The following is a 25360-nucleotide window of genomic DNA, read 5'->3' as shown; positions in this document are numbered from 1 at the left end:
CCTCACATAGTCTAAATGTCCATGTCTGTTGATCATATATAGTATAAACATGCACCAACATGACAGACAAGATTTTGAAAATGAATATCATGTTCTGCATTGCAGTTATAAACATGTCTCTCTAAGATGTCACAACCCTCCATTCATAAACAGCGACAAAATATCTGTAAAGTTCGTGACAATTATTATCAATGCATAAAAAGTGAACGTTATAAATCCATTGCTATTCTTTGAAACCCATGTTCGGGTAAGGAAATCAATGAACATGATTACTACCTTGAATAAATGTATGGTTTCATGATGGGAGAGTGAGTGACTGTGAGAAAGTGAGTGCTCGCAGCTTAGCTGATATTCAGCAATCTTCAAGCTATAACATAACAGTTTGTTACCCCCAGAACAGGCAAAACAGTGACAGAAATTATGAGCATCTGATGTCATCAAGATATAACGTCACTAAAAGAACTGAGGTAGTTGCCTCTCATGATAAGCCAATTTCTCAATTATACACCACTTCCTGGTCGTGTTGCCTTGGTTTCCTTTGTTTAAAATGTGCTTGTATTGGTCGATTCCCCTGCAACATTGACCAAAAAATATATTTCTGTGCATATATATTGTCACTGACAAGTGAAACACTCTGTATCATGGTTGGAGAGGCAATTTATGGAGGGTGATGGAGTCAGGATGGTACATTTACGAGTTATTCTACACAGATAGGATTTTCGCTGCAAGTCCTCACTGTCGAATCAACTTTCTGTCCTCCATGACACACTACATGGGAACATTATTTTCATCTCCTGTGTATGCTCTTCAAGGGTCCAACAGTGGTTTGAATGCCAGCCTGTCAAGGTGACACAACACGTCTTACCAAGACAATAAGAATCCAGAAGCAGACAATACGAAAATTGTTCAGCTGGATCTTCTGGTGTTCCTCCACTTCTGAGACGAGTTTTCACGAGAGATGGACAGTGACTCTGGCAGATTCAAAGACCAGTCAACCCAGGGGTCAAGACCCAAATCCTGTGTCTGGATGATGTTCTCAGACTTGTGAAATCAGTTAGACTTGGTTGTGATCAGTTCCAAAGTGATTCCTGATGTAATTTACTAGAGGGAGGAATGTTATGAACCTTGATATTGTAAAATAAAGTCTCAAAAGTGGAGGAACACCAGAAGATCCAGTACTGAATTATTTATGTGACTATGAAAGTCTATGAGATCCAACAAAAGTCTTTTCATATATTTATTACATATCTTATAATTCTCATTGCCTGTGACATATGAGTCTGACCACTCCATTTTCCCAATTTAGCAGCAAGCACTGGACAGAGGAACAACTTAGACTGGAACTTTGTCCTAGAAATAAAGTTGGCTTAATTGTAAATACATTAACAAATATGTCACTACAAACAAATCTAAATGGATCCTTAATTTCTTGAGGTGAGGCAATGAAGACTTGATAAATCATTCTACACTTGAGACGACTCCTGTTCAACATATTGTCTACATTCTCTCATCAGGGAAACAGAATAGGTACTACATGTACTAAGGTATGACTCTAGTGATTTCAAGGTGACACACTGGGCAAGATTCTACAAGCATCAGTTCCCTCAAGGTCAAGTTACTAAACACATGTACTGTTTTGGATGGGAAAAACTGTCTCACAGTCCCTGAACCATATTATTTTCCCTACAGCCAAGTTGTTCCAGCTCTAGTTGAAGCAAGTCTAGATTTTTCTGGTCTGCCTTGGGTTCCTTTTCAATAGATAGGTCTGTTTGTCTCTATCAAAATAATATATATTCAGAGACTAAGCATTAGTCTATACTTACTGCTGATGAGTGAATTATCACTGCCACTTTACTGATGGTACCATTGCCACTATATACTACACTGCCACTTTACTGATGGTACCATTGCCACTATATACTACACTGCCACTTTACTGATGGTACCATTGCCACTATATACTACACTGCCACTTTACTGATGGTACCATTGCCACTATATACTACACTGCCACTGAAACTGTACGACTGTTGAATATTGTACAAACACTTTATTGTGTATTGCCACAAGTGTCAATTGTGTAATATTTCATTTTGGTTTCGCACTTGTTTGCTTTGCATTTAGAATTCAGTCAGACATATTTCTGGGCATACACGTTGTATCATTATTAAACTGACATATAACAACATATTTATTCACTTTTCATGACACAATATTTTTCTATATTCCATCATTAAATACACTGAAAATTCCACTATGAAAGAAAAGTTCAAGTCCTTTTTGTCCATGTTTAATGTCTTGTAAGACTTCAAGCATATGTATAAGAGTGGATGTCTTGAGACATCAATCAAGCTGGCCATGGAGTAGTTTTTCCCTGACTTCTTTTTGTCTTTAGGAAACGACTGGTGTAAATCCTCATACACCCCTGGGACTAGCCAGCCGTATTGTCTCAAGACCATATTTTTTTTCACCTCCACTGAAGCCCTCACTGTAATACTTAGCTTAGTCTCCCTCTCAGTCTCAGTCAACAACATTCCACCAAGCCTTATCTGTAATGCAAAATCCCTGAACGTCAGTCTGTGTTTTCCTCTAGTTCAGGTGCTTAGTCTCCCATACCAGTTTTGCTAGGTTTCAGTTTCAATAGTGTCAGTTCTTTCTATCATAATTCTACCTTCAACAACATTCCAGCTATATGGTGGCAGTCTGCATACACTGAGTCTGGACCAGACAATCCAGTGATCAACAGCATGAGAATTAATCTACAAAACTGGATTATTATGACAAGTGTCAATAAATTCAGCAAGTCTGACTATCCAATTTTGTTAGTCGCCTCTCACAATAAGCATGTGTTGCTGAAGACTAATTCTAACTAGGATCTTCAGCGGTATACTCGGACCTCGTATTATGGCATTCATGTTATCGCGGTAAATGGTATGTCTGGTTTTCCGCCTCCTAGCGGTCATTTGCATATGTAAATTGGCAGTCAGATGTCAGTCACTTGTTTACATTTTGGAAAACAAGCATGATGTATGAAATCTTCGTAAGTATTATCCAGGAGAAATGTTAACATTCAGTTCTGGAATCTTTTGGAATCTGTTTCAACTCCATCCATGAAATACTTGCAATAATATCTATGTGTCGTTTATGACCATTCCCACTTGATCTGAACTAGGTCACCTGCATCTTATTAATGCCATATAAGGTAACGGAAGTGATGTTAGGAGCTATATTAATCTACCGGTGGATGGCAAAAGTTGTAATACAACTAAGGAAAGAAAATGTAATTTGATCCCTGATCAATGAAAGCGAATTTGCACACTCAAACAACAAAGAAATTAAGAAAGAATTTTACTGTACTCTTGTACACATAATTATTTATTCATATTCTCTAATTATTTAACATCATATTTTGCATTGAAATATGGTTGAAATCATGCCTAAAGTAAAACATCAAACAATATATGAAATATAAAATAACATTGCAATGAAAATGAAATAATTTCAACATATTACATTTTCAGAAATATTCTTTTCTTTTTTTATTCAAATATTTTAAAAAGAAATAATTTTTGAAATAATAATTTCAATTTAAAAAATAATATTTTTTCAGGATTGTCGCAAAGCTAAGAGAAAATCAATTCTCCTGCTAAGGCAAGACGACAGTATGATCCTGTTAGCTTGCAACAAGTATTTGCTGCCACCCAGACTGGGATGTCAGTTTATCGTGCTGTGTGCCAGTATGTTGTTCCGGAGTCAATAAGCATGTGTTGCTGAAGACTAATTCTAACTAGTATCTTCAGCAGTATATTAATTTTCTAGTCTATGCAATAGTTTTACATCAGGCAAGTCTAGATATTCTTTAGGTTTGGGTTGTCCTATATCACTATTGCTCCTTTTCTGTTTAAATAGAGTTATTGGTTTCTATCAATATTTTATACTCTCAGAGAATTAGCACTAGTTTATGCTTATGTTCTATATGAAGCAGGAATTGGTTTGACATAGTTCAATCTCATGGAGTCTCCATTTCAATCTAAATGTACTCGCTCACTTTCCTTAAAATTTACATTCAGTGAAAAAGCATACATTCATGGAAAACGTATTTGTCTGTATTTTTACTACAGTATGCAACTTATATTGTAAATCTGACCGAACAATCCCATGAAAAGTTACCTTTTGAGCAATATGAAGAACTATCACCCACTATTTCAAAACAACCATTTTCCAAAAAAAATGTTTGAAAGATCACAGATTGGTATTAAAACATGTCAGGAAATTGTAGCCATGAATAACAGCAGGACGGATATGGTATTATTAATACCGTTCATTATCCTATATTATCCATAGAATATATATGATTTGAAATGAGGAAGATTTCCCAGTGCCTGATCAATGTTATCAGATGATGTCTCTGCAGGTATTGTTATGAAACCAGCATTTGTCCCCACATGTACAAGCAGCCACATGATGAAGATAGCTTTGTAAGTGGACTAACCTTGAATACCTCTTCAACTCACACTGAGGAGTGAAGCAACAACCTGTTTACAGAGCACTGACATTACGCAACACCATGATGAATAGATACTCTGTGCTAACCCCACCTGACCATGCTGTATATGAGCACTGTACAAACATGGTACCTTGAGCATCTCTAGTCGCACAAATTCCTGCATAAACTGAGAATCATGTCTTTGCCATGTGATTTACGTACTTTCTGAATACCAGCCAATAATTTACGTCTCCATACCGTTGAACTAATAATGAAGTTAATCTGATTCACTGTTTCCAGAAGGACAAATCCAGCGAAAAGGCTAATGGCCTTTGTATGCATGAAACATTCACGATGTTTGTGCCAGAGGATCAATGTTTCCAGACTGGTGAACTTTCAGATATATCCACTAATAACCAATTCTACAAATACCATGATACCTGTATGTGTTGTTCACACAAATTGCAACTTGTCTTAACATGCTTTGGTGATACATATCCTAGTTCTTGTTATAACACACACTTCACTGTACAAGACTATGAGATTTGTTTTAACACATATTTCCAAGTACTGGAAATTTTGGTTTGTTATAAATGTTATTCTACAACAATAGACATAGGAATATTTCATTACATTATACTTGGAAATTGGTAACAACCAATAGTTCACCATATCACATGTCAAAACTGGTCATAACCAATTTTTCATCACATCTGACATTTGAATTGGTCAAAACCAATCTTTAACTCTATCACATGGAAGAAATTGTCATAAGCAATAGTTCACCATTTCAGATGTTAGAAATTGTCATAACCAATAGTTCACCATTTCAGATGTTAGAATGGGTCCAAAGCAATAGTTCACCAATTCAGATGTTAGCAATTGTCATTACCACTAGTTCACCATTTCAGATGTTAGCAATTGTCATAAGCAATAGTGCACCATTTCAGACTTTTGAATCAAGCATAACTAATACTTCACTGTGTTAGAATTATCTGTATTTGCAACATATTTTTTAATTTTAATGTTCTTTCCACAATATGAAGCTTGAACTTACCATTTCCTTGTCCTCCTGAGTTTTGGGAATCAGGGTACAGTTGAGGATGAGGTATCCCATATAGTCGGTCTTGCTGTCCGACAGCTTGAGACGCAGCTCGGTACATCTGCAGGCACAGAGGACACACAGTAAGAAAGTTACCACTGGAAAATACCCCACTAAAACTCACATACACCACCGGAAAGGAATGCACCCAACTTTAACCAAAACATGACCACAGGGAGGGCATGTAACTTTCAGGAAAGGAACTTGCCCAGATTGAAATGAAAATACCATGCTACAACCATTAAACAGGATCTAGTAATGGCAGGCCACATGTTGAAATACAAGTAATCTTACTCAAAACCTGAATTACTCTATGGTAACACTGGCAGAGAAGGTAAATATAGAAGTGGTGAACAGTTATACTGCTAATAAAAATGTGGAATTTGGTTAAAGAACTTCAGGGCCCTCCAAAACTGGGAGTATAGCTGTACATCACATGAGACCAACTATCAAGCAATCTGCTCCTCTCCCCATAGTTATACAACATTCCAAACTCTTTATCATTCAGAGGGCTGGGTTTTCATACCAACACTAAGCCTGGTTTGATGCTATTTTAATTCAGTTACATCACAGCATGTCAGCTTGATGCAGGAGGAAAGTCTACACTGATGCAGGTCGTATACATGTACCACTCTGGTGTAATCTGTGTATAAGAGACTACATGGTGCTATGGAACCTAGAAACGTAATATGAACTGAGATTTGAACCATAACCTTTGGATTGCTGGACATCAAAGGGACACAATTCTGTACAGCAAATAGCTGTGCATTAGACAGGACCAGCCATGACTCCTAATACTTTACAATCATGGCATGCTCTGCAATGTGTCTGTCTACCTTTATGGAAGATGCAGTCATAACAGTTAGCCACACAGAGTGAACATATGCAGTGGAACAGATGCCACAACTGATGAACTATATGCTAATGAACCAAACTTAGCTGGCTCCCCATCCACAGGTAAACTCTGCCAAACAAGGCTGAGTGTGTCTGAGAGAGACTCACACGTGAATAAAGGTGATGATGTGTGGAAATTTACTTCTCTTCATCTCTATAGACACCTTGCTGGTTCTGAGTATCTGTTGTGGAATCTGCCTTGCCATCACAATAAGGTCATAATGCCACTGTTTCATTTCCAAGTACTCAGCCGAAGTTGCAGTACTGTATCCACTGAGACTTTGAAATTGAAAAATTAAGTCTATTTGTCATGTTTGATGGATTCACAGCAGATGGATGACAGGACATAACATGAGTGGATATGATTTTACACTGCTTGCAACAATGTTCCAGCAATGTCATGGTGGGGGACACCAGAAATGGGCTTCATATATCGTGCCCCTGTGGGGAATCAAACCCAGGTGAATGCTTTAACCACTAGGATACCCCACCAACTCCATGACATAAGGAAGTTCTCTTTCATATGGTAACTTTATATGCTTTCTCACACTGGCCAAGTCTTTGAGACCTTAAGACAATCTGCTGTCCACAGTTGCGCATTCCTTGGGCATGAGTTTGATTGTGGGTTTGAATCCCGGTTTGTGTGGATGATGCAGAATATTTCTGCCTGGACTCATTGGTTTCCTCAAAGTGGTAAAAGTCTGACACCTGCATCACTTTGAGCCTTTCTCTCACATTAACACTGCATTGTAGTTACATAACTGGAAACTCTTCAAACTTAGGTGACGAAGAATGTCTTAACAATGTCAACAAAACCGATGTCAAAATGTCACCTTTCACAGAATAAAGAAGATGTATATGCATAAAATTATCTTCATTCTTGTTCAAAGTAGCCTTAAAGCCCAGTTTACAACTCTAACTTATTATGTTTTATATGACAAAAACATGTAACAAAATTGGACACACACGTTGACACAAACTTCTTTACACTACGAGATGCCAAACTTGCTGTATATTGTTTCTTTTGTCTTCTCCCCAGCCAATCACATTAGGTCATTTTCAGTTGATTTCACAGACAGAGAATAAGTCTTTTGGGTACAAGTGGGGAATAAGTGTGGGGATTTGTCTATGCGAGTGGTGCAAAGGGACTCAATGGTTCACTTCTATACAGCGCATTGTGATATAGCCCTTTCTCCAGTTTCCTTTGCCAAACCATTCACTGGACAGAAGACTTCAGTGGGACTGAAAGGGATATATTTGCCTATATCTTCATGTCTAAACATGTAATAATGATAGTAATTAACAAGCTAACAGCTAATCCCATGGCACCAGAGAGTACTTAACCCAGTTGTGTCAGCTTCAATGATTCACATTATGTCCCAAAAGCTTATACCCCACCAGAGAGAAACCAGCCAGGGCACCAGTAATCCTTATTACCATATATTTGGGTATAAGGCTGTATAATGCAAGAGATAAGAGAATGCCATACATACTTTTCATTCTTAATATATGATATTTAAAATGCATAAATGGTAATAAAGTCTTTATCAGACAAGGTTACTCTTGAAAATAAGGGATGTAGGATGTAATTTCACCAAATGACGTAGCCATAGAAACTAAGCATGAACGTACTTTGTGAACGAAGCAGTTTAACATACAGCAAATAAACTATGTAAACACAAATATCCTGAAAAGGCAATAAAACGTCATTCTGTTCTACTATGTTCTATTCTATTCTGTATAGAGCTGTGTTTGTCACCATGTTCTCTGACACATAAGAAACCGCCATGTAAGTGTTTGCAGAGAATTAGATAGTTCATTGAGAAAGGAGACATCAAACCGAAATGAACTTAAAAGTAGTACCTGTACCTCATTTGCATATTTATCACATCATGCAACCAAGTTCATCACACTGGTTTATAGAAACCCTGATATGATCAACTTACTTGTTGAGTTCCAGCGTTGTCAGCTCAATTTCTGTGCCACCCATAGGGTCGTCATGCATCCCTCGATCATAGTCAAACACCTTGATCTGCACTGGTTTGTAAATGTCTTCAATTGCAACAGAAAACCTCTCATCCCATTTTGGGTTCAGATTCTTAAAGACAGTCCGACTTTTGAACACTTGTTTTCCTCCGACCTTGAACTTCACGTAAGGGTCACTTGTACCTGCAAAACACAGGAACACTTTAGCAAATAATTCAGGTGATGAAAGGACAAGTAGGTGAGGCAGGTGCTCAATCATCAAGTTGCCACAAAAATCGACTATGCTTGTTGTAAGAGGCAACTGAGAGGATCAGGTGGTCAGACTTGCTGACATGGTTGACACGTCATCAGTTTCCAATTGCACAGATCGATGCTCATGCTGATCTTCACTGGATTGTCTGGCCCTGACTCGATTATTTACAGACCGCTGCTATATGGCTGGAATATTGCTGAGTGTGGTGTAAAACTAAACTCACTCATTCAATCACCAAGAATGTGTTCAAGGTTCCGTTGTCAAGAGTGAACTGCACTGATATCCCCTGACATGAAACAACTGCATAACAGTAGTGATGACATATTTTGGTTAATGAATCATGTCATGGATCATTTTTGGTTTCAGCAGTGTTAGAGTGTTGATGAGTCAAATACTGATGGAATCGACCTTTCTATATCATAGTGAGCGTATGTTGTTTAATGTCAAAATCACCATAATTCACATTATTTCATAATGGAAAACCAGTGCCTGAAAGTGCCAATCAATCCATTGTTTAACTAGCAACAACATTTTTCAAAGTTTACTTCCGAACAGCATGGCAACACTGTACACAACAGCCTAAAGATACGACGATCACAGGGTAATGCTAAAGTGTGGGAATGATGATCAACTTAGTGCAGCGTTATCTGAGACCAAATCTGGAAAAAGAATCCACATGAGGTTCTCACTTGCCCCTAAAAATGAATAAAACTTCAAATCTCATACAGATTGTGGACGATGAGGGAGCTAAGTGGGTACAGTATTTGCTCATCATGCCAAAGACCCAGGTTCGATTTCTCACACGGGTGCAATATGTGAAGCCCATGTCTGTGGTCCTTGCCATGATATTACTTGAATATTGCTAAAAACTGTGTAAAACTAGACTCACTCACTCATCCATACAACTTGCAGTTTTAAACATTCTGAAGCATGAACACCTTGAAAACTCCTCACTACTTTCTGTTTCAGGACATAGCAAAGTCTGGTTGTCCAAGATGCCATTATTTGCTGTGAAGACTTACATGCCTTAATTGTTCCAGAAACCAATGGCCATGGACTAAAACCATGATGAAGGAGTAAAAATATACTCTGAAAAGACTAAAACTATGTTCTTAAAAATTATATAAGCTTACACTAAAAATTCTCTTTTTTATGTGTATCACTTCTAAATTCCTCTCAAAGCTGCCCTGATTGTTTCTTTGCACCATGAGTGGTGGATTTTTACCAAAGTGGTGAAGTCATCTGGCTTACCTCCAGGCATAAGCTGGCACTGAGTGACATTACTGATCAAAGTGGCATTAACATCAAAGTCACTCACTGATGACTGTATGTTTTAGTGTAAACACGAAGATAGTTCTACAATTAATCTAGATTGGTGATGTTTGACCTACCCATTAAAGCTGAAGCCCTTGTCTTTGTGATAGTCACTTCTTTGTGTTCTTTCTCTACTGTTTCATCAATGTAACATCATAAAGAGCTAAAGCAAACAAAGTATTGATCTAGAGTCAGTGCCATGCCATAATGGTAATGGTAGCATCTCTACAGGTTATAGAGAGAGTGCTGTCCTTTTGTTGGTTCCTGTCATTCACAGGAACCCTATTCAAATAGTGTAGCATCACTATGGGATATATCACAGAATGGAAACTGCACCAAAGTATAGTACTGTCCAAAAAGAGGTCCTCTTAATCATACTAGAGTAGGATATATAATTTTTAACATTTGTTATATTTGGGATTACACTTTCTCAGAAAATATGTATTACATTTGACCATTTTCCAGGTGGTATGTGTATTGATATTACATTTTGATGTCATGAAAACTCTTTTCTGATGAATTTTATGCCAAGTCAAAATCAACAGGGTGTTTATTTTGCATGGTAGTGTACTCAGTTTACAAGCATGACTCAAGTAAGAATGACATAAAACATGACATAAAACATTACATGAATATATATTTTGATGTTATTTGCATATGCTAGAGAGAGAATGACCTAATGGATGCATTACTTCAGTGTTATGGTGACGAGCTGGCAACCTTGAAAAAATACATGTATTTTCAACATTCTAGACAGTTTTGATGAATGCTGCAACCATCATTGGAAAATCAATGTTTCACAGTGTCTATCTTACTCAAATATTCATCACTTTCAAGAAATGCATTTCTAGAGACTATGGAACTTAATTGTGTAAAACTTAATGTGAACTGCCTTCTATAAATCAGTTGTGAATGGACATTTTCTTATGAGATAAAACATGCAAATGGGGTGATGCAGAGACATCAGCTTACACAAAATCAATATGCAGGCTTTGACTGACTGGACCACCCTACGAATTCTGCTCATTCTGAAATGAAGGGTTGCTTCCCAAACTGACATGGAACAGACATAACCTTCTTCAGTGTCAGGTCAATAATCTATTTACAGTTCATCAAATCTATAAAACGCTCCACCAGATCTTGAAGTCCTTAAGGACAAGGTGGTTCCTCCAAGTAGGAATGGTACACAGTCTTTAGGAAGTTGGCTGGATGGATTTCGACAAGCTGCAGATCATCAAACATCAATACTAACTGACCTGCTTACTCATGTCATTGGTGACAGCCACAACACAAGGTGAGCAAGGCCTAGAGATGGCAATGCATTTACCAGTAACAATCTACACAACATTCACTGCATTGTAATGTGTTGTGAAAACTATTATTCAAATCAGCCATAACATAACAATGCTAGCAGTCTACAGTCACCACTGAGATGATAACAGTGAGTGAGTGAGTGAGTGGGTATGGTTTTATGCCGCTTTTAGCGATGTTCCAGCAATATTACTGTAGGGGCGCAAGAAATGAGCTTCACATATTGTAACCATGTGGGGAATCAAACCTGGGTCTTTGGCTACAGCACTGCCACAGAGATAACACAATCATCACTTAATTACACGCTATTGCAACCATTCTACTACTGTCTACAGTCACCACTTAGATACACAACACAATCATCACTTAACAGCTATAATAACCATTCTATTACTGTCTACAGTCACCACTTAGATACACGACACTATCATCACTTAACAGCTATGATAACCATTCTATTACTGTCTACAGTCACCACTTAGATACACGACACAACCATCACTTAACAGCTATGATAACCATTCTATTACTGTCTACAGTCACCACTTAGATACATAACACAATCATCACTTCGACATAAGCTATGACAACAATTCTATTACTGTTACCACTAAGTTGCATAACACGATCATCACTTAAACATGTGATAAGGCAACCATTCTATTACTGTCACCACTTAATGGGTAAACTGTAAAGCATAACTTAGAGCAGCCATTTAATTACTGATTAAACACACAACTTTATGAGATAATGCAGCAATCAGATTTACTGTAAAAATGCTGCAACAGGGCATAACATTTCCTAATTTGCAAGTCAAACTTCAAGTCAGAAAAACAATTTTGGCCTCCAGTCCACCAATAATCATGGCCACATTAAGATTAATCGTGCCTGCTGTATTGTAACTGAAACTATACCCAAATTGAAATATGACTAGAGGAAATCTGGCATCTATAATACTGAAAACAAAACTCTTCTCTTCAAAACTATTCTGCCATGAGGGTGATGACCTTTAAACAAGCCTGTCACTGAAACATAGCAGATCACTTGAAGCAGTGCCTATTCTTAATCGATTCCCATTTCAATCCTATGTCCTATGTTAAATGTCAGTATCTTCAAGGCTGTGTCTAATTGTAGAAGTTCTAATTAGAGAACTGACCTGTCTCTCATATTTTGAAAACCAATATCGCAGCAAATAATTTTGAATCACTGAATCAACTTCCCAAGGGAAAAGTTGTTTCCCAAGAAAATCATTAATAATACAATTTTACACAATACATTTAAACTGATAATATGATTATCAGCAGTTGAGGTAAAACAGACATCAATGATGCATCATATCACTGTGTTCATAGAAACAATAAATGAAAGTATCAAGTGCTCAATAATATAATTCTCCTCCAGTAGAGGGCATTGTAAGATGCTGACAATCAAATGAACAGGTGCTTCTCAATCGCTATCGAACAATGATGACAGTAGGTATTTGTGAAAATGTAAGTGAGTGAGTGAGTTTAGTTTTACGCCACACTCAGGAATATTCCAGCTATATGGCAGCGGTCTGTAAATAATCGAGTCTGGACCACACAATCCAGTGATCAACAACATGAGCATCGATCTGCACAATTGGGAACCAATGACATGTGTCAACCAAGTCAGCGAGTCTGACCACCCAATCCCGTTCGTCACCTCTTACAACAAACACAGTCGCCTTTTAGGGCAAGCATGGGTTGCTGAAGGCCTATTCTACCCCGGGACCTTCATGGATCTGGTGAAAATGCGAGTATATCCTGTCTACTGGCATAACCCATCACTAACACATACACAGGCAAGACAAGAATTCACAAACACATAGTACAAGTACAATACCATCAGTACAAGTACAATTCCATCAGGGTAATAATGTAATGCCAGAGAGAAACATCATGTTGGATTCTAGGCGCAAAATGCAGCATTATTATTACTTTCACTCTGAACTGTCATGTACAAATCTAAATGTGAAACACTAGAATGCATATCTCCCCTTTCTTTCATTTCTAGTTCAGGTAGGTAAATCTGTTAAATGGAATTGCTTATTTGATAATTTCTGAACAATATCAGGTCAATACTGTACCTGAAACTTAAGTTAAGGTTACTTAATTCCCTTGTTTTGATATTGCCACTATGAGTAGAAATTCTGTTTGATATAACACTTTCCATTACTATAGCACCAGGGATTGCTATGTTGTCCGCCTCCAATACTGAAATCCATATCACCCTTGATGATGGCCCAGATTTCTTTCTGGCTACAACCAAAGTTTTGTAAAGTTGCTAATCAAACCCTAAGAGGGCTCCACTTTCAAAGAAAATCCACTTGGCAGCCACAAAATCCATAAAGCCTTGGCTCGAAGCTATTAAAGTCTTATTATCAACAAAAATTCTTAGCCTTTCTCAGCTTCCCAATAAAAGTCCTCAGTTTCCGTGCTGAGGCAGTACCTCCAACGTGACATCTCAGAGGGAAGATTGATTAGAAGGATGTATTACGACATAAAATGTCCGTAAATGACACATTACTTAACAGGTTGAATAGAACATACACTTCCCCCTGCTAAGACTGGAGAGATGTTTGATCCTAAGGAACCAGCTGAACTTCATTTGTTCTAAATCTGGCCTGCGATGACACGCTAAAACTTTCAAGTGCTTCTTGTGTCTACATGGCAACTAGTGCTATTCGGATATTGCTCTTTGAAGAACATCATTATGAAGTGATTGTTGCATCTTAAATCATTGAAAAATGTGTTTCTTTAGGAAGCTGTCTATTCTAATTGACCATAACCCTGTTACTGATTATTGACTGATTGTCACATCTTAAATATCAGAACAATGTGTTTCTTCAAGTCCCATCTAAGCCTGATCCTTACAATATTGATGATTATCGTATCTTAAATCACAGAACAATCTGTTTCTTAAAGCAACTGTCCCCTTTAAGCAAGATCATAACCTTAGTCCTGATTATGAACTGATTATCACACACTAGATCACAATACAATGTGTTTCTTAAATAACAATGTATTTCTTCAAGAAACAGTCCCCTCTAAGCGTGATAACTGCCTTATAACTGATTATGAACTGATTATCACATTTTAGATCACACTACACTATGTTCCTCTTCAATACTCACTCACACATATGCTTTCCATGAAACTCACAAATAACTTACTGAACAGGTCAAAAGAACATAGACATTGATGAAGAAAGTGTATCGTGACAGTTTTTTGCACATTTCGGAATGCAGAGTGGTGTTAAACCCAAGACACTCCCTCGCTTGAACTTTGCTGATGAAAGAGATAATGCACTTCCACTCAAGAATTACCAAGCAAAGCTGCTTGATCAATTCTTAAGGTCACCGAAAGATCATTAGGAAGGCTTTTGCTTTAGGAGTGTCCAGAACGTAATTTCAGAAATATTGTAGTGAAAACAGTCCATATTATTTTTCCAGAATTTTGCTTTGTATCTTTTCAATCTTATGTTCAGCATATTACATGAATGTTTCCATGGAAAAGTATCATATTCCATCATGGTCACATGGTAAAGTATTATATTCCATGAACACTACCATGGTAAAAGTATCATATTCCACGAATGTCTAAATGGTAAAAGTATTATATTCTATAAATATTACCATGGAAAAAGTATCATATTCCATGAATATTACCATGGAAAAAGTATCATATTCCACGAATATTACCATGGTAAAGGTATCATATTCCACGAATGTCTACATGGTAAAAGTATTATATTCCATGAATATTAAGATGTTAAAAGTGTCATACACCATGAATACTACCATGGTAAAAGTATCATATTCCATGAATACTACCATGGTGAAAGTATATCATATTCCATGAATACTACCATGGTAAAATCATCAAATTCCATGAATTTTCAGTTGTTCCTATCATGGAAGAAGTAGTGTATTTGTATTCAACACCTCATAGCCAATAGTACAAAAGTGACTATACATGATTTCAGTGCACATGGACATGAAAGTGACTATTTACATGTAATACAAATTACACTGGTAGATTTCCTTTCAAAAATATTGCATGATATTTTAAGCATTCTATACTTGGCAAAGACATTAACAAAAGTAAAGTGTTCATGTGTTGGATAAATATAACACATAACTTGGTAACAACATTTTTCTGCTTTCATCACAGTATCAGTGATCGTGCTAGGTTTTGTACGAGTGCATGCTGAAATAAAATCCTAAATATTTTTTAGCACAATCCTGAATCATGTTAAAATTTATTGTTTGTCTATATGTTGCGGTTTTAAGGTACTTTTTAAAATTATGTACATGTAAATCAGAATCTATGCATCCAAAACATGTGCACAGAATATTTTTTGCATGGTTATATTATTTTGTTTGCGTGAAAAACACATGTTTCGACATCTAATATTCTCTAGCATATTCCATTACTAAATGTTTGATATTTTTTCCAACAATCTCATGATATTTATCATATTTCATGAATCTTAGATTGCATTCATCTTATTCCATGAACCATATTTATCCTTGTTTGTGAATAATATAATAGTATCATATACAGTGAACATATTTTTATATTATGTCACATTATATATCCTATTCCATCAAGGATATATTCATAGCATTCGGAAGAAACATTTTCACCTCTGCCATAAAAGACATGCTAGATTATATACAGTCACTTTGATATGAGACTCACCACAACTGTCCCTGATGACAAGATCCCGCCCCTCCACAAGCTGTACTTCTAACATGAAGAAAGGATGTTCCATGAACACATTATGACGCTGACGTGTAGTTGGCTCCTGAAACAGACCACCAAGGATACACTGCATGAAATCAAAACATACAAGCATAAATTATAGCAAACATTCACACTGCTTTTGGTGGTTACGTCTGCACAGAAAGTTGGACAGACTGGGTATATTACAATAAATGGGACTTCAGTACCTGGAAAAGAATTCTGCGCCTAGATTGTTTAAGCTCTCCTAGCTAGCATAAGTGCCATACATTAACTTTAACTTCTGATGATCTTAGTGCAATGAGAGCTTCAATAATCTAAGCCCAGAACAGTTATTGTTCATGCAAAAACCACCAGAAAGAAAATTCAGTCAGATATATGAAATATGTCATGCTGCAAGATCAACATGACTGTATCCTTATGTGTTGAATTTAATGCCAGTTTGAAGTTTAATGAACACATGTCACTGAGAGAGTATCTGATGGACACAATTACAGTAATCAATCTCACACATGTTTGACAGTATAGGTCCCCAGCATGTGAGCCAGTTATGTAATAGGTAACTACAATGGACCAGGGGATTGCTTATCAACATCAACCATTGGTTTGTAGTGGTCTTTCAATTAACTGAAATAAACAAGGATTGTCCTGAGGACCACGTAATCAAACGTAATTTTCCATAATTGAACTCACAGGATTTTGTCCCCCCCATTTCAACCTTGAGATTGTTTCATAAAAACAAGACAACATGCATCTCAGTACCTTAGAGTAAAGCCTGTATTGTTTTTTGTTGTTTTTCTTTAAAAGTGCTGAAGCATTTGCTTGTTTTCATTAGATGATATCTACTTCAACTGAACTTCACAATGAAAAACATGGGGACAACTGATCAATTTTAAAAAATCAACCAGTCGTAGATGATCTGACCATCCATCATGATGTCAAATGCATTACCATACTGATTTGTCTGCCCTGGGCTAATCTATTCACAGGTCACAGTGACATAGCTGAGGTACACAGTGATAACATGCAAGTCACCAAGAATAAATACCTGGTTCTTTTAGTAGCATGTAATAAATCTCTATGGTTACTGAAAATCTATTTCCACCAAGAATCAAGACATCAACAAAAATATGTCAACTTTATTAGTCAATCTGTGAATCTGACATCTTATATGCCAATCAGGAAATATAAACCTTATCAGCCACTCTGTGAATCTGGGACCTTATCAGCCTATCAGAAAATATAAATCTTAACAGATGTTCTGTGAATATTAGATCTTATCAGCCAGTCAGAAAACTGATAAATCTTATTGATCATTTAGAAAATTATATTTATCATCCTCTTTGAGAAAATAAGAATGTGAGCCACTTACAAGCTTTGATGAAATGCTGTGCATACTTTCTTGCCACCATCAACATGACTCAAGGAGTGTATATTTACATGCTAGATAAAGAGACACCCTAGGTGTCTCTATATTACATATTGAATAAAGAAACCCCTTGGTGTCTATATTTACATATTGAATAACACCCAAGGTGTCTCTATATTTATATATTTAATAAACAGACAGCAATGGTGTCTGCATATACATATTGAATAAAAAGACACCCACAGTGTCTATACTTAGATATTGATCAAAGAAATTCTTTAACCTAATGTGACACATCTCAAATAATAAACAAATCTGCAAGAACTATCAATACAACTTATTAAAACAGGACAGTGGATTACCATTTACAAACAGAACAATCCCACTCCATGTGGATCTGTTCATGTCATATCTATTGACACATCATCAACATGGATCATCCTGTGCTGAGTTTATACAGCCAGGAGAAAAATAAGTGTTTTTTTTGGTTTCAGACACATTTGTTTAATGTATCTGCAACATCAATATTCTGTATTCAAACAGTTGACCTGTCAAACAGGGAGAACCCTGCTTCCGACAACTGGCAGGCACCTGTTGGCACAATCAATGTTTTTGCACTTCCAATTTAGATGTTCAATTCATGAATAAACATTGCATGTGGTTCTTCTTATCTTTGGGAATCTAGACTAGTACCAGTAATTGAACTGTTGACCAAAATCAGTACAAACAGGAAACTGAGAGATAAATGAAGTTCTTGAGGGAGTGATCTCTGATAAGGCTTCCGCCTCCAAGAACAAATGACTTGCAAAGCTAAATTTTATGTTGACTTCTTTGTTGTTTATTTTTACAACTGAGTATAACAATAATATCTCATGGCCTTTCAATGTGATCTGGGGCAATGGGTAGCCTAGTGATTAAAGTGATCTCTCACAGCATCATCATCTGAAGACCCATGCTTAAATACAATGGGTAACATTATGTGTGAGGCTCATTTCTGATGTCACTTGCAGAAAACATACTCATTTATTTAAACTTTCATAAATAAAATGTAACATAGGATATTTAATACCAATGAACAGGTAAATATCGGCATGCATGATTTTCATGTCATAAACAAAGGTAAAATGTCTCTTTGTCATAGTGACATGACATCATAAACAATGCAATGACGTCACATTTTTTCTATGATGTTGCATTACATATGCAGCGATGGCGGGTAGCTTGCCTATGTTTGAAAGTAGATTTGGGTCTAGTTTCCTCAATTTGATGACTTTGGTAATAAATAGAATATTATATTCATGCCCATATCATACTATGATTACAAAATTTGTGCCTAAATATCAGTATATCCATCACTCTTGCTCAGGAAATACCAACATTTAGGCACTCGTGTCATAAAAATAATACGACACAGGCACTCATATAATATCGTTTACATATTTTCTACCTATGTGTCTCTACTTTATCTGCTGATGTGATTGACATAGATGAAAATTTACTCGTAAAGCATACTCACTAAAGAGGTTCGAGTTTTAGGAAATTAGTCTTCAAGATACTGTGAGCTTCTATCTAAACCCAAAACAAACAGAGAGCAGATCCCATTATCAAGAATGTGTCCAGCTGGATCAGAATATAGCTCACAGAAGCTGAGCAGCAGCCTGATTGTCATGGACTGCCGGCCATTGGATATTCAACTGGGATATGTTATCAAATAAAACCAGCACCTCAGGAATGCTAGAGTACAGATGTCTTCTTTGACCCTGCACTTCCTGCATCTCACTGTATGTGACACGCTTACCAACGCTACATATGTCCGACCAAATGAAACTCCATCTTGAAAATCAGTATCTATATAAACAACAAAATCATTGTTGCATCTGCCAACTCATCTACAACCTCAGTTTTATTTCTGTTTACAAAACTGGACAAAATCTTCAAACCAAGCTACACATTTGGCAGTCACATGTTCAGTGTGGTTTACATGAGCTATGGCAAACTGTGCAATGATCAGTGCGTGAGTGGAACTACATGCCTAGTTAGTATATACACCTTGGCCAAATGCTGAAACAGCATCAAAATCAAGCAAATTACATATACCCAGCCTCCACAGCCACATTGAATTTCTCAGCCACACTGAACATCACTGCCTGTCACCATCCATTACGCCATGGGGTTAAATATTACTCTTGCAGTTGGTTTATGAACATGTGGACACAGTTTCAATAGTGAAGTAAAGCTTGCTTGGTTTTAGTAACTTGATACATGCTGTGGCTAGCTCCATATCAACAAGACTTTTTGAATGGTGGCAGGTGTGATATTAAATACTGGATAACACTTTGCCGGTTGCTGAGAGATCCTAAAAGATAGGCACTTTTCTAGCATTAGTCTAGGATTACATACAAATCAAAGACCATTTTCTGGACATCACACTAACTATATGTACAGCAGTGCCCATAAGTTGACTTTTCAGAAATGCAGCGGGGGTTCTTATGTTCTGAATTTGGAGTAAACCAGCACATTGTACCCCACAGGATACAGTAATATGACAAAACATCCATCTTTCATGGATCTGGTCTTGTGTAATCTTGGGACTGCCTCACCAATCTTTTTCATAAACTTAAACACTTAGTAACATGAGTCATGCATACAATGTTGACAACCAAGTTTTTACTTCAAACTGTCAGGCAGTTAATCCTGAGCAAGAGAATACCCCACTGTGTCTCCATGTTCACCATTCATGTCTGTAGCCTGCAGCCATGGAGCCATGGAGCCATGGAGCCAGGAGACTTTTCTACTTTGTGATCAAACAGTGCTGAGCATAAACTTAAAAAACCTGCAACATTGCATGCATTTTTCAATGTTTAATTACCACTTGAAAGGATATTTTGCATGAGTTTTTTTCCAACCATATGAAAGAAGCATATTATATAAAACTAAACTGTTCTTTATCAATCATCTGTGATGCAAATTAAACTGCTTGATGTACGAGAAACTCTACTTTGCATTGATGAAGTACAAATGAAATGGTGAATTTCATATCGATCTCTAGCACATCGTCATGCATTCAATGTAACAAAAAGAACTGGAATTTAATTGACTCCTTATGAACATGGTGAAAATAACGTAGAGGAAAATCAAACTAACACAACATACTGAGATCTAATTGCAGTCATTAGGAGCAACTGAAATGGTCTTAATTTGAATGCAATAAAATTTTACGGAGAAGTTTGAAAAACAGGAGCAGACTTGCAAAAGCATCCTCACTGGCACATTTCTCTGTAAAAAAAATCTGGTTTCTGAGCAGTGCCAGCAGCTACGCCCACCATAGCTATAATACTGTTATGCATGGATGTTGGACAACCACAGTGATGGTTTGGATGATTGTTTAACACTGCATGTAGCAACATTTCAGCTATATGGCAGTGGTCTGTAAACAATCCTTGATCTGGACCAGACACTCCTATCATCAACAGCATGAGCATCAATCTGCCAAATGGGACACAATGACATGGGTCAACTAGGTCAGCGAGCTAGGCCACTTGATCCCGTTGGTCGCCTTTTACAACAAGTATGGGTTGCTCGAGACTAACCGGGGTTTTCATGGATCTGTGAGATGATGGGTAAATTAAACATTTCACATAAGAATCAAATCTATAATGTCAGAGTTTGAGGACAACCTGTCTTGATCACCTGAGCCATGGTCCACTGTTGGATATCAAGATATGTTTGAGGATACTGCATAATATCGCCTCTCCTCATATCCTGTATGAGGCCTCTGTTTACCCACATACAGAAAGTATTCAAGACAAATTATGAGACTCAGGGACACATTAAACAGCTTAACAAAATCAAATGACAAGAGCTTATGAATAGATCATGGAAACACTTTTTGCATTTTCATGCATACTGAAAGACACTGTACTTCATGCCTGACTGCTCACAACCTGCATCTCTGTTCATTCAGCTGTCTACAGTTGGAGCAGTTCATCTTGACCTTAGATGTTCAAGGATCAAAAAATCCAACATTACATCTTTGGGCAAGACTGAAACCCACACCACCACAAAACATACATATAACATACTGATGGAAACAACAAACTGTTGATTTTTTTTTTAACTTTCTGTATTTTTAGCTGCAACGTGTATCACAAACTACAAGTTTAACAAGCTATAATTAGTGGTTTCTACCACTTCATTACAATTGTTTATAGCAGGATTTCTAATATTTATTTTCTCCATCAATTACTGGATGGACCACTTCATTTTCATGGAGAAGGCATCAGTAGTTAATTCGTTTCAGTATTTTTTATTTCTTCAGTCATTGTTTCAAAACATAATTTTCTTGGGAAAGACTGCAGTATGGCAGATATCTTGTCAGCAGCTGTTGGTGAGGGATGTAGACCATTTCCTTAGTAATGGTTTCCAAGTTTTCCAGACACCATTACATTTGCAACAAAAGTTACATGCTTTTGTAAACAAAATACATTATCTATTTTTGAAATAAAAAAAGTAAAAAAAGTTTTAAAATAAAAATAACAGTAGGTTCAATTTTGGCATCCATGTTTTGATATCTACAAATAACTTTGATATTTAATGATATGGTTTATTCATATCCCACCCTACACAAGCAAACAGAATAATCTGTTTATATCTGTTCATATTAAAGTGACCTTCTCAAATGTGCTGTATTAGTATCTTCAAACCCAACAATATTTTATTAACATGGGGAAAAAGAACCAAAAACATTTCAGAAAATTTTCAGGACCACATCAAATTTTTGTTAAACAAATTTCAGATCACAGGCTCACTAGTACATCATTCCATTCTTTCACTGATTTAGAACACAGCCCCCAAAAATCACATACATCCACAACCACTTTGACACACATAGGTATATACTATGGAATTTCTGAATTTGTCTTGAGCCAACACACCCTGTTATTCACTGATTGAGTAAATAGCTCAACTGCCAGAAATATTTCACAAATACTACTTAAGTCCGATAAATGACATCACTCCCTCCCTGCAGCTCTAGAGATATGAGAGCTTATCACACAGCAACAGAGGGGAACCTGCTCTTGTGGGGAGATAGTGGTACCCTTTGATCTGAAATTATTTTATGGAATACTACACTTCAAAGTTGCAATATTTCTTCATGCATCAGCAATTCAAATTCTATATTTCATTATGCATAGGCTATTGACAGTTCAGTTCTCTTGGAGCAAAACAAGGAATCCTAAATGCTATGCACTTTCGAAACTTGTGAAACGGTAAATTGCAACGAGTGATGAGAACAGTTACTATGGCAACAAGCATTTCTTCCCAATAATTATTCCCTTACAAAATAACATAAGAAATCTACATTAAACATGATTGATTATTTCCAAAAAGAATTTGGGCTTGATTCAGAATCTCAATGAGAAAATTATTATCTAAGCTATGTCTTGACCAGGATATCACAACTTCACTGTCTTATTCCAAAAGGAAAAGAACGGAAATAAATCAGGCTTTGATGAACATCATAAAACACTGAAAAGTGTGGTTTAACATGATACACAGTCACTAGTATAAGAACATACCATATACTTTACATGCAGAAAGTGATCCATTTCTGGCGTCACCAAACATGAATTTGCTGGAATATTGGTAAAAGTTGTGTAAAACCCAACTCATTCACTCACATGCATAAAGACAAGTGAAAATACAGAGGTCACTTCTAATGCCATGTATGTATGTATTAATGCACTGTCAGACACTAGACCTGGTCACAGAGCTGGGTCAGCAGTATTCCATTATTATTATTTAGTATCAGCTTAATGGCAGAAATAAGCCCAAAGCTTATAGTATACAGACTGTCAACATTCAGAGCTTCTGTCATAACACTCAGCAATATTCCAGCTGAATGTGGTCTGTACATAATCGAGTGTGGACCAGTAAATTGTTCTATGCAGGTGTCATACAATGACATGCATCTACCAAGTCTGCAAGCCTGACCACCCCGATCCAGCAAATTGACTCTTTCAGCAAGCATTGATTGCTGAAGACCAATTCTAACCCAGATCTCCATAGGTGCTTCTGTAAAACTCACAAGTGTGAGCATAATAAATAAGCAATGATCAAATCTGTGATTCAAAACCTCATCAATGGACCTAGCACTTACAACATTCTGGCTGATTTTCAGTTCAAGGATCATAATATGGAATAATGTGGATTCAAACAAATGATCAGCAGATCCTGCCACCTCAAGGGACAGAACTGCCATCACATGTCTCACAGTATTACCACTGTGAGACAGGACCATGTTTGCACCACTCTGTGTCAATACAGGCGGAGGTTGCCCCGATGGGGATAGATCAATCATTATATTTGATGTCTGCTTCACGGATGCTGTGATTGGATTTGAACAAGCAAAACATTTCATATCACCCTTTGGGCTTACCTGAATGAAAAATCAATGAGTTCATCTGATACTTATGGCAGTGAGATGAATCACAATAACTCATTTCAGATCTGTTGACACAAACAATGGACGTAACAGCAAGCTTGTGAGTCTGTGACAGATGCAAATTGGAAACGTGCAACCATGTTTTTTTGACCATACAAAATATTTTCAAAGATGAAAAATCTTCAGAGGAAGTATCAGGGTATTCTGATTCCGAGTTTGCACAGCCATCACATGTCACAAATATTCATCTCCTCAGAAATAGAACATCAATGTTTAACACCAGATTCTAGAAGGATCTTTCTGAGATAATGGTAAACATACAGGAATAAAAAATCAACTTGCAACCGGTATAAATAGTACAAAACCATTACATGACATTTTTGTAATGGAAGCACAGATGACTGTGAGAGAAGGTTTAGGTTTTGGATTAGTTGGAAGAGAGATCTTGTATTAATGTAACCGGGCCCTTTGGTTCACATGCATCATGGCCCACTCTCAATATTATCTTGAATTAAATGCACATTGAATTACAATGACAAAATAATTTTGAAGATGCTTCATGAATTTATATCAGGTTTTTTAGTTTTCAGGAAATAACACAGCAAAAAGACAAGTGGATATCTTATTTTTTTTAAGTATCAGGATATTTTGTTTTCGACAGTATTGTTTAATTGACTGAGTTATACTGTAATAGGTGAGGTGATTGTTTCTATATCATGCATTTCTTAAAAATTCCATTTTCCTCAATAAAGTCATTTTAAAATGTCCAACCTTTCTCGTGTCACTGTTTGTAACAAACTGTTTGTTGACTGAGTTGTATGTTATCAATAAGATATACATTCTGGGGCAAGATGTCACAGGTGATGTTATTCATTGGAGGGTGTCTGACATTTAACCATCATAATGTCAACAAATCCATACAGAAAGTATGATTGATATGAGATAGAATACAGGTTCTGTGTTGTTTACTGTTTAGACCCTTGATAGCAGGTGTATTGAGAAAGAATAAGTATTGCCATTTTGAAATGCTAATAAAGTCATGTTTTGTCAATGAAATATTCTGAACTGTATGACTTCTATTATTTTGGGCATTTTGTTCCACCATTATCAGTATCATACAATTTTAGCAACTTTGTATGTCCTATTATTTATGATGAATATTAAAAACAATCTGCACGCAAAAGAAATAAATAGGGCAACTGAGCATCTCATTGACAGCATCCTACACTGCAATCTGTCTAAATTCAGATTCTATACCTAAAGGCCATAGTATCACCTGTTTTTCTCATATTTAACCATCTGTAAACTAATCATGATGAGATTGACAACACATTAGAATAGATTCATGGCTCCAGTGTTATTTACATGTTACTTGGTGGCAACAGACACCATATATATTACACCAGTTGGTGCATACAGTGTGCAGTGTTTAAG

General features: G+C 36.7%; 2 protein-coding genes across 4 annotated transcripts in view; one reads left to right on the top strand and one right to left on the bottom strand.

The window, feature by feature from the left end:
• LOC137277734 (T-complex protein 1 subunit gamma-like) overlaps positions 1-25360 on the top strand; it is a 223035-nt gene that overhangs the window by 51201 nt on the left and 146474 nt on the right. The window lies entirely within an intron of this gene.
• LOC137277725 (multiple C2 and transmembrane domain-containing protein 1-like) overlaps positions 1-25360 on the bottom strand; it is a 172392-nt gene that overhangs the window by 45446 nt on the left and 101586 nt on the right. For all 3 annotated transcript variants that reach the window (XM_067809618.1, XM_067809615.1, XM_067809617.1), the window contains 3 exons: positions 16071-16176; positions 8429-8651; positions 5544-5649 (listed from right to left, as the gene is read on the bottom strand). In XM_067809618.1, coding sequence (XP_067665719.1) covers positions 5544-5649; positions 8429-8651; positions 16071-16176 — 435 coding nt within the window. The remainder of the gene's footprint in view (positions 1-5543; positions 5650-8428; positions 8652-16070; positions 16177-25360) is intronic.

Source organism: Haliotis asinina, chromosome 3 (assembly GCF_037392515.1).
Source record: "Haliotis asinina isolate JCU_RB_2024 chromosome 3, JCU_Hal_asi_v2, whole genome shotgun sequence".
Classification (NCBI taxonomy): Eukaryota; Metazoa; Mollusca; class Gastropoda; order Lepetellida; family Haliotidae; genus Haliotis; species Haliotis asinina.
This window is presented reverse-complemented; position numbering and strand designations above follow the sequence as displayed.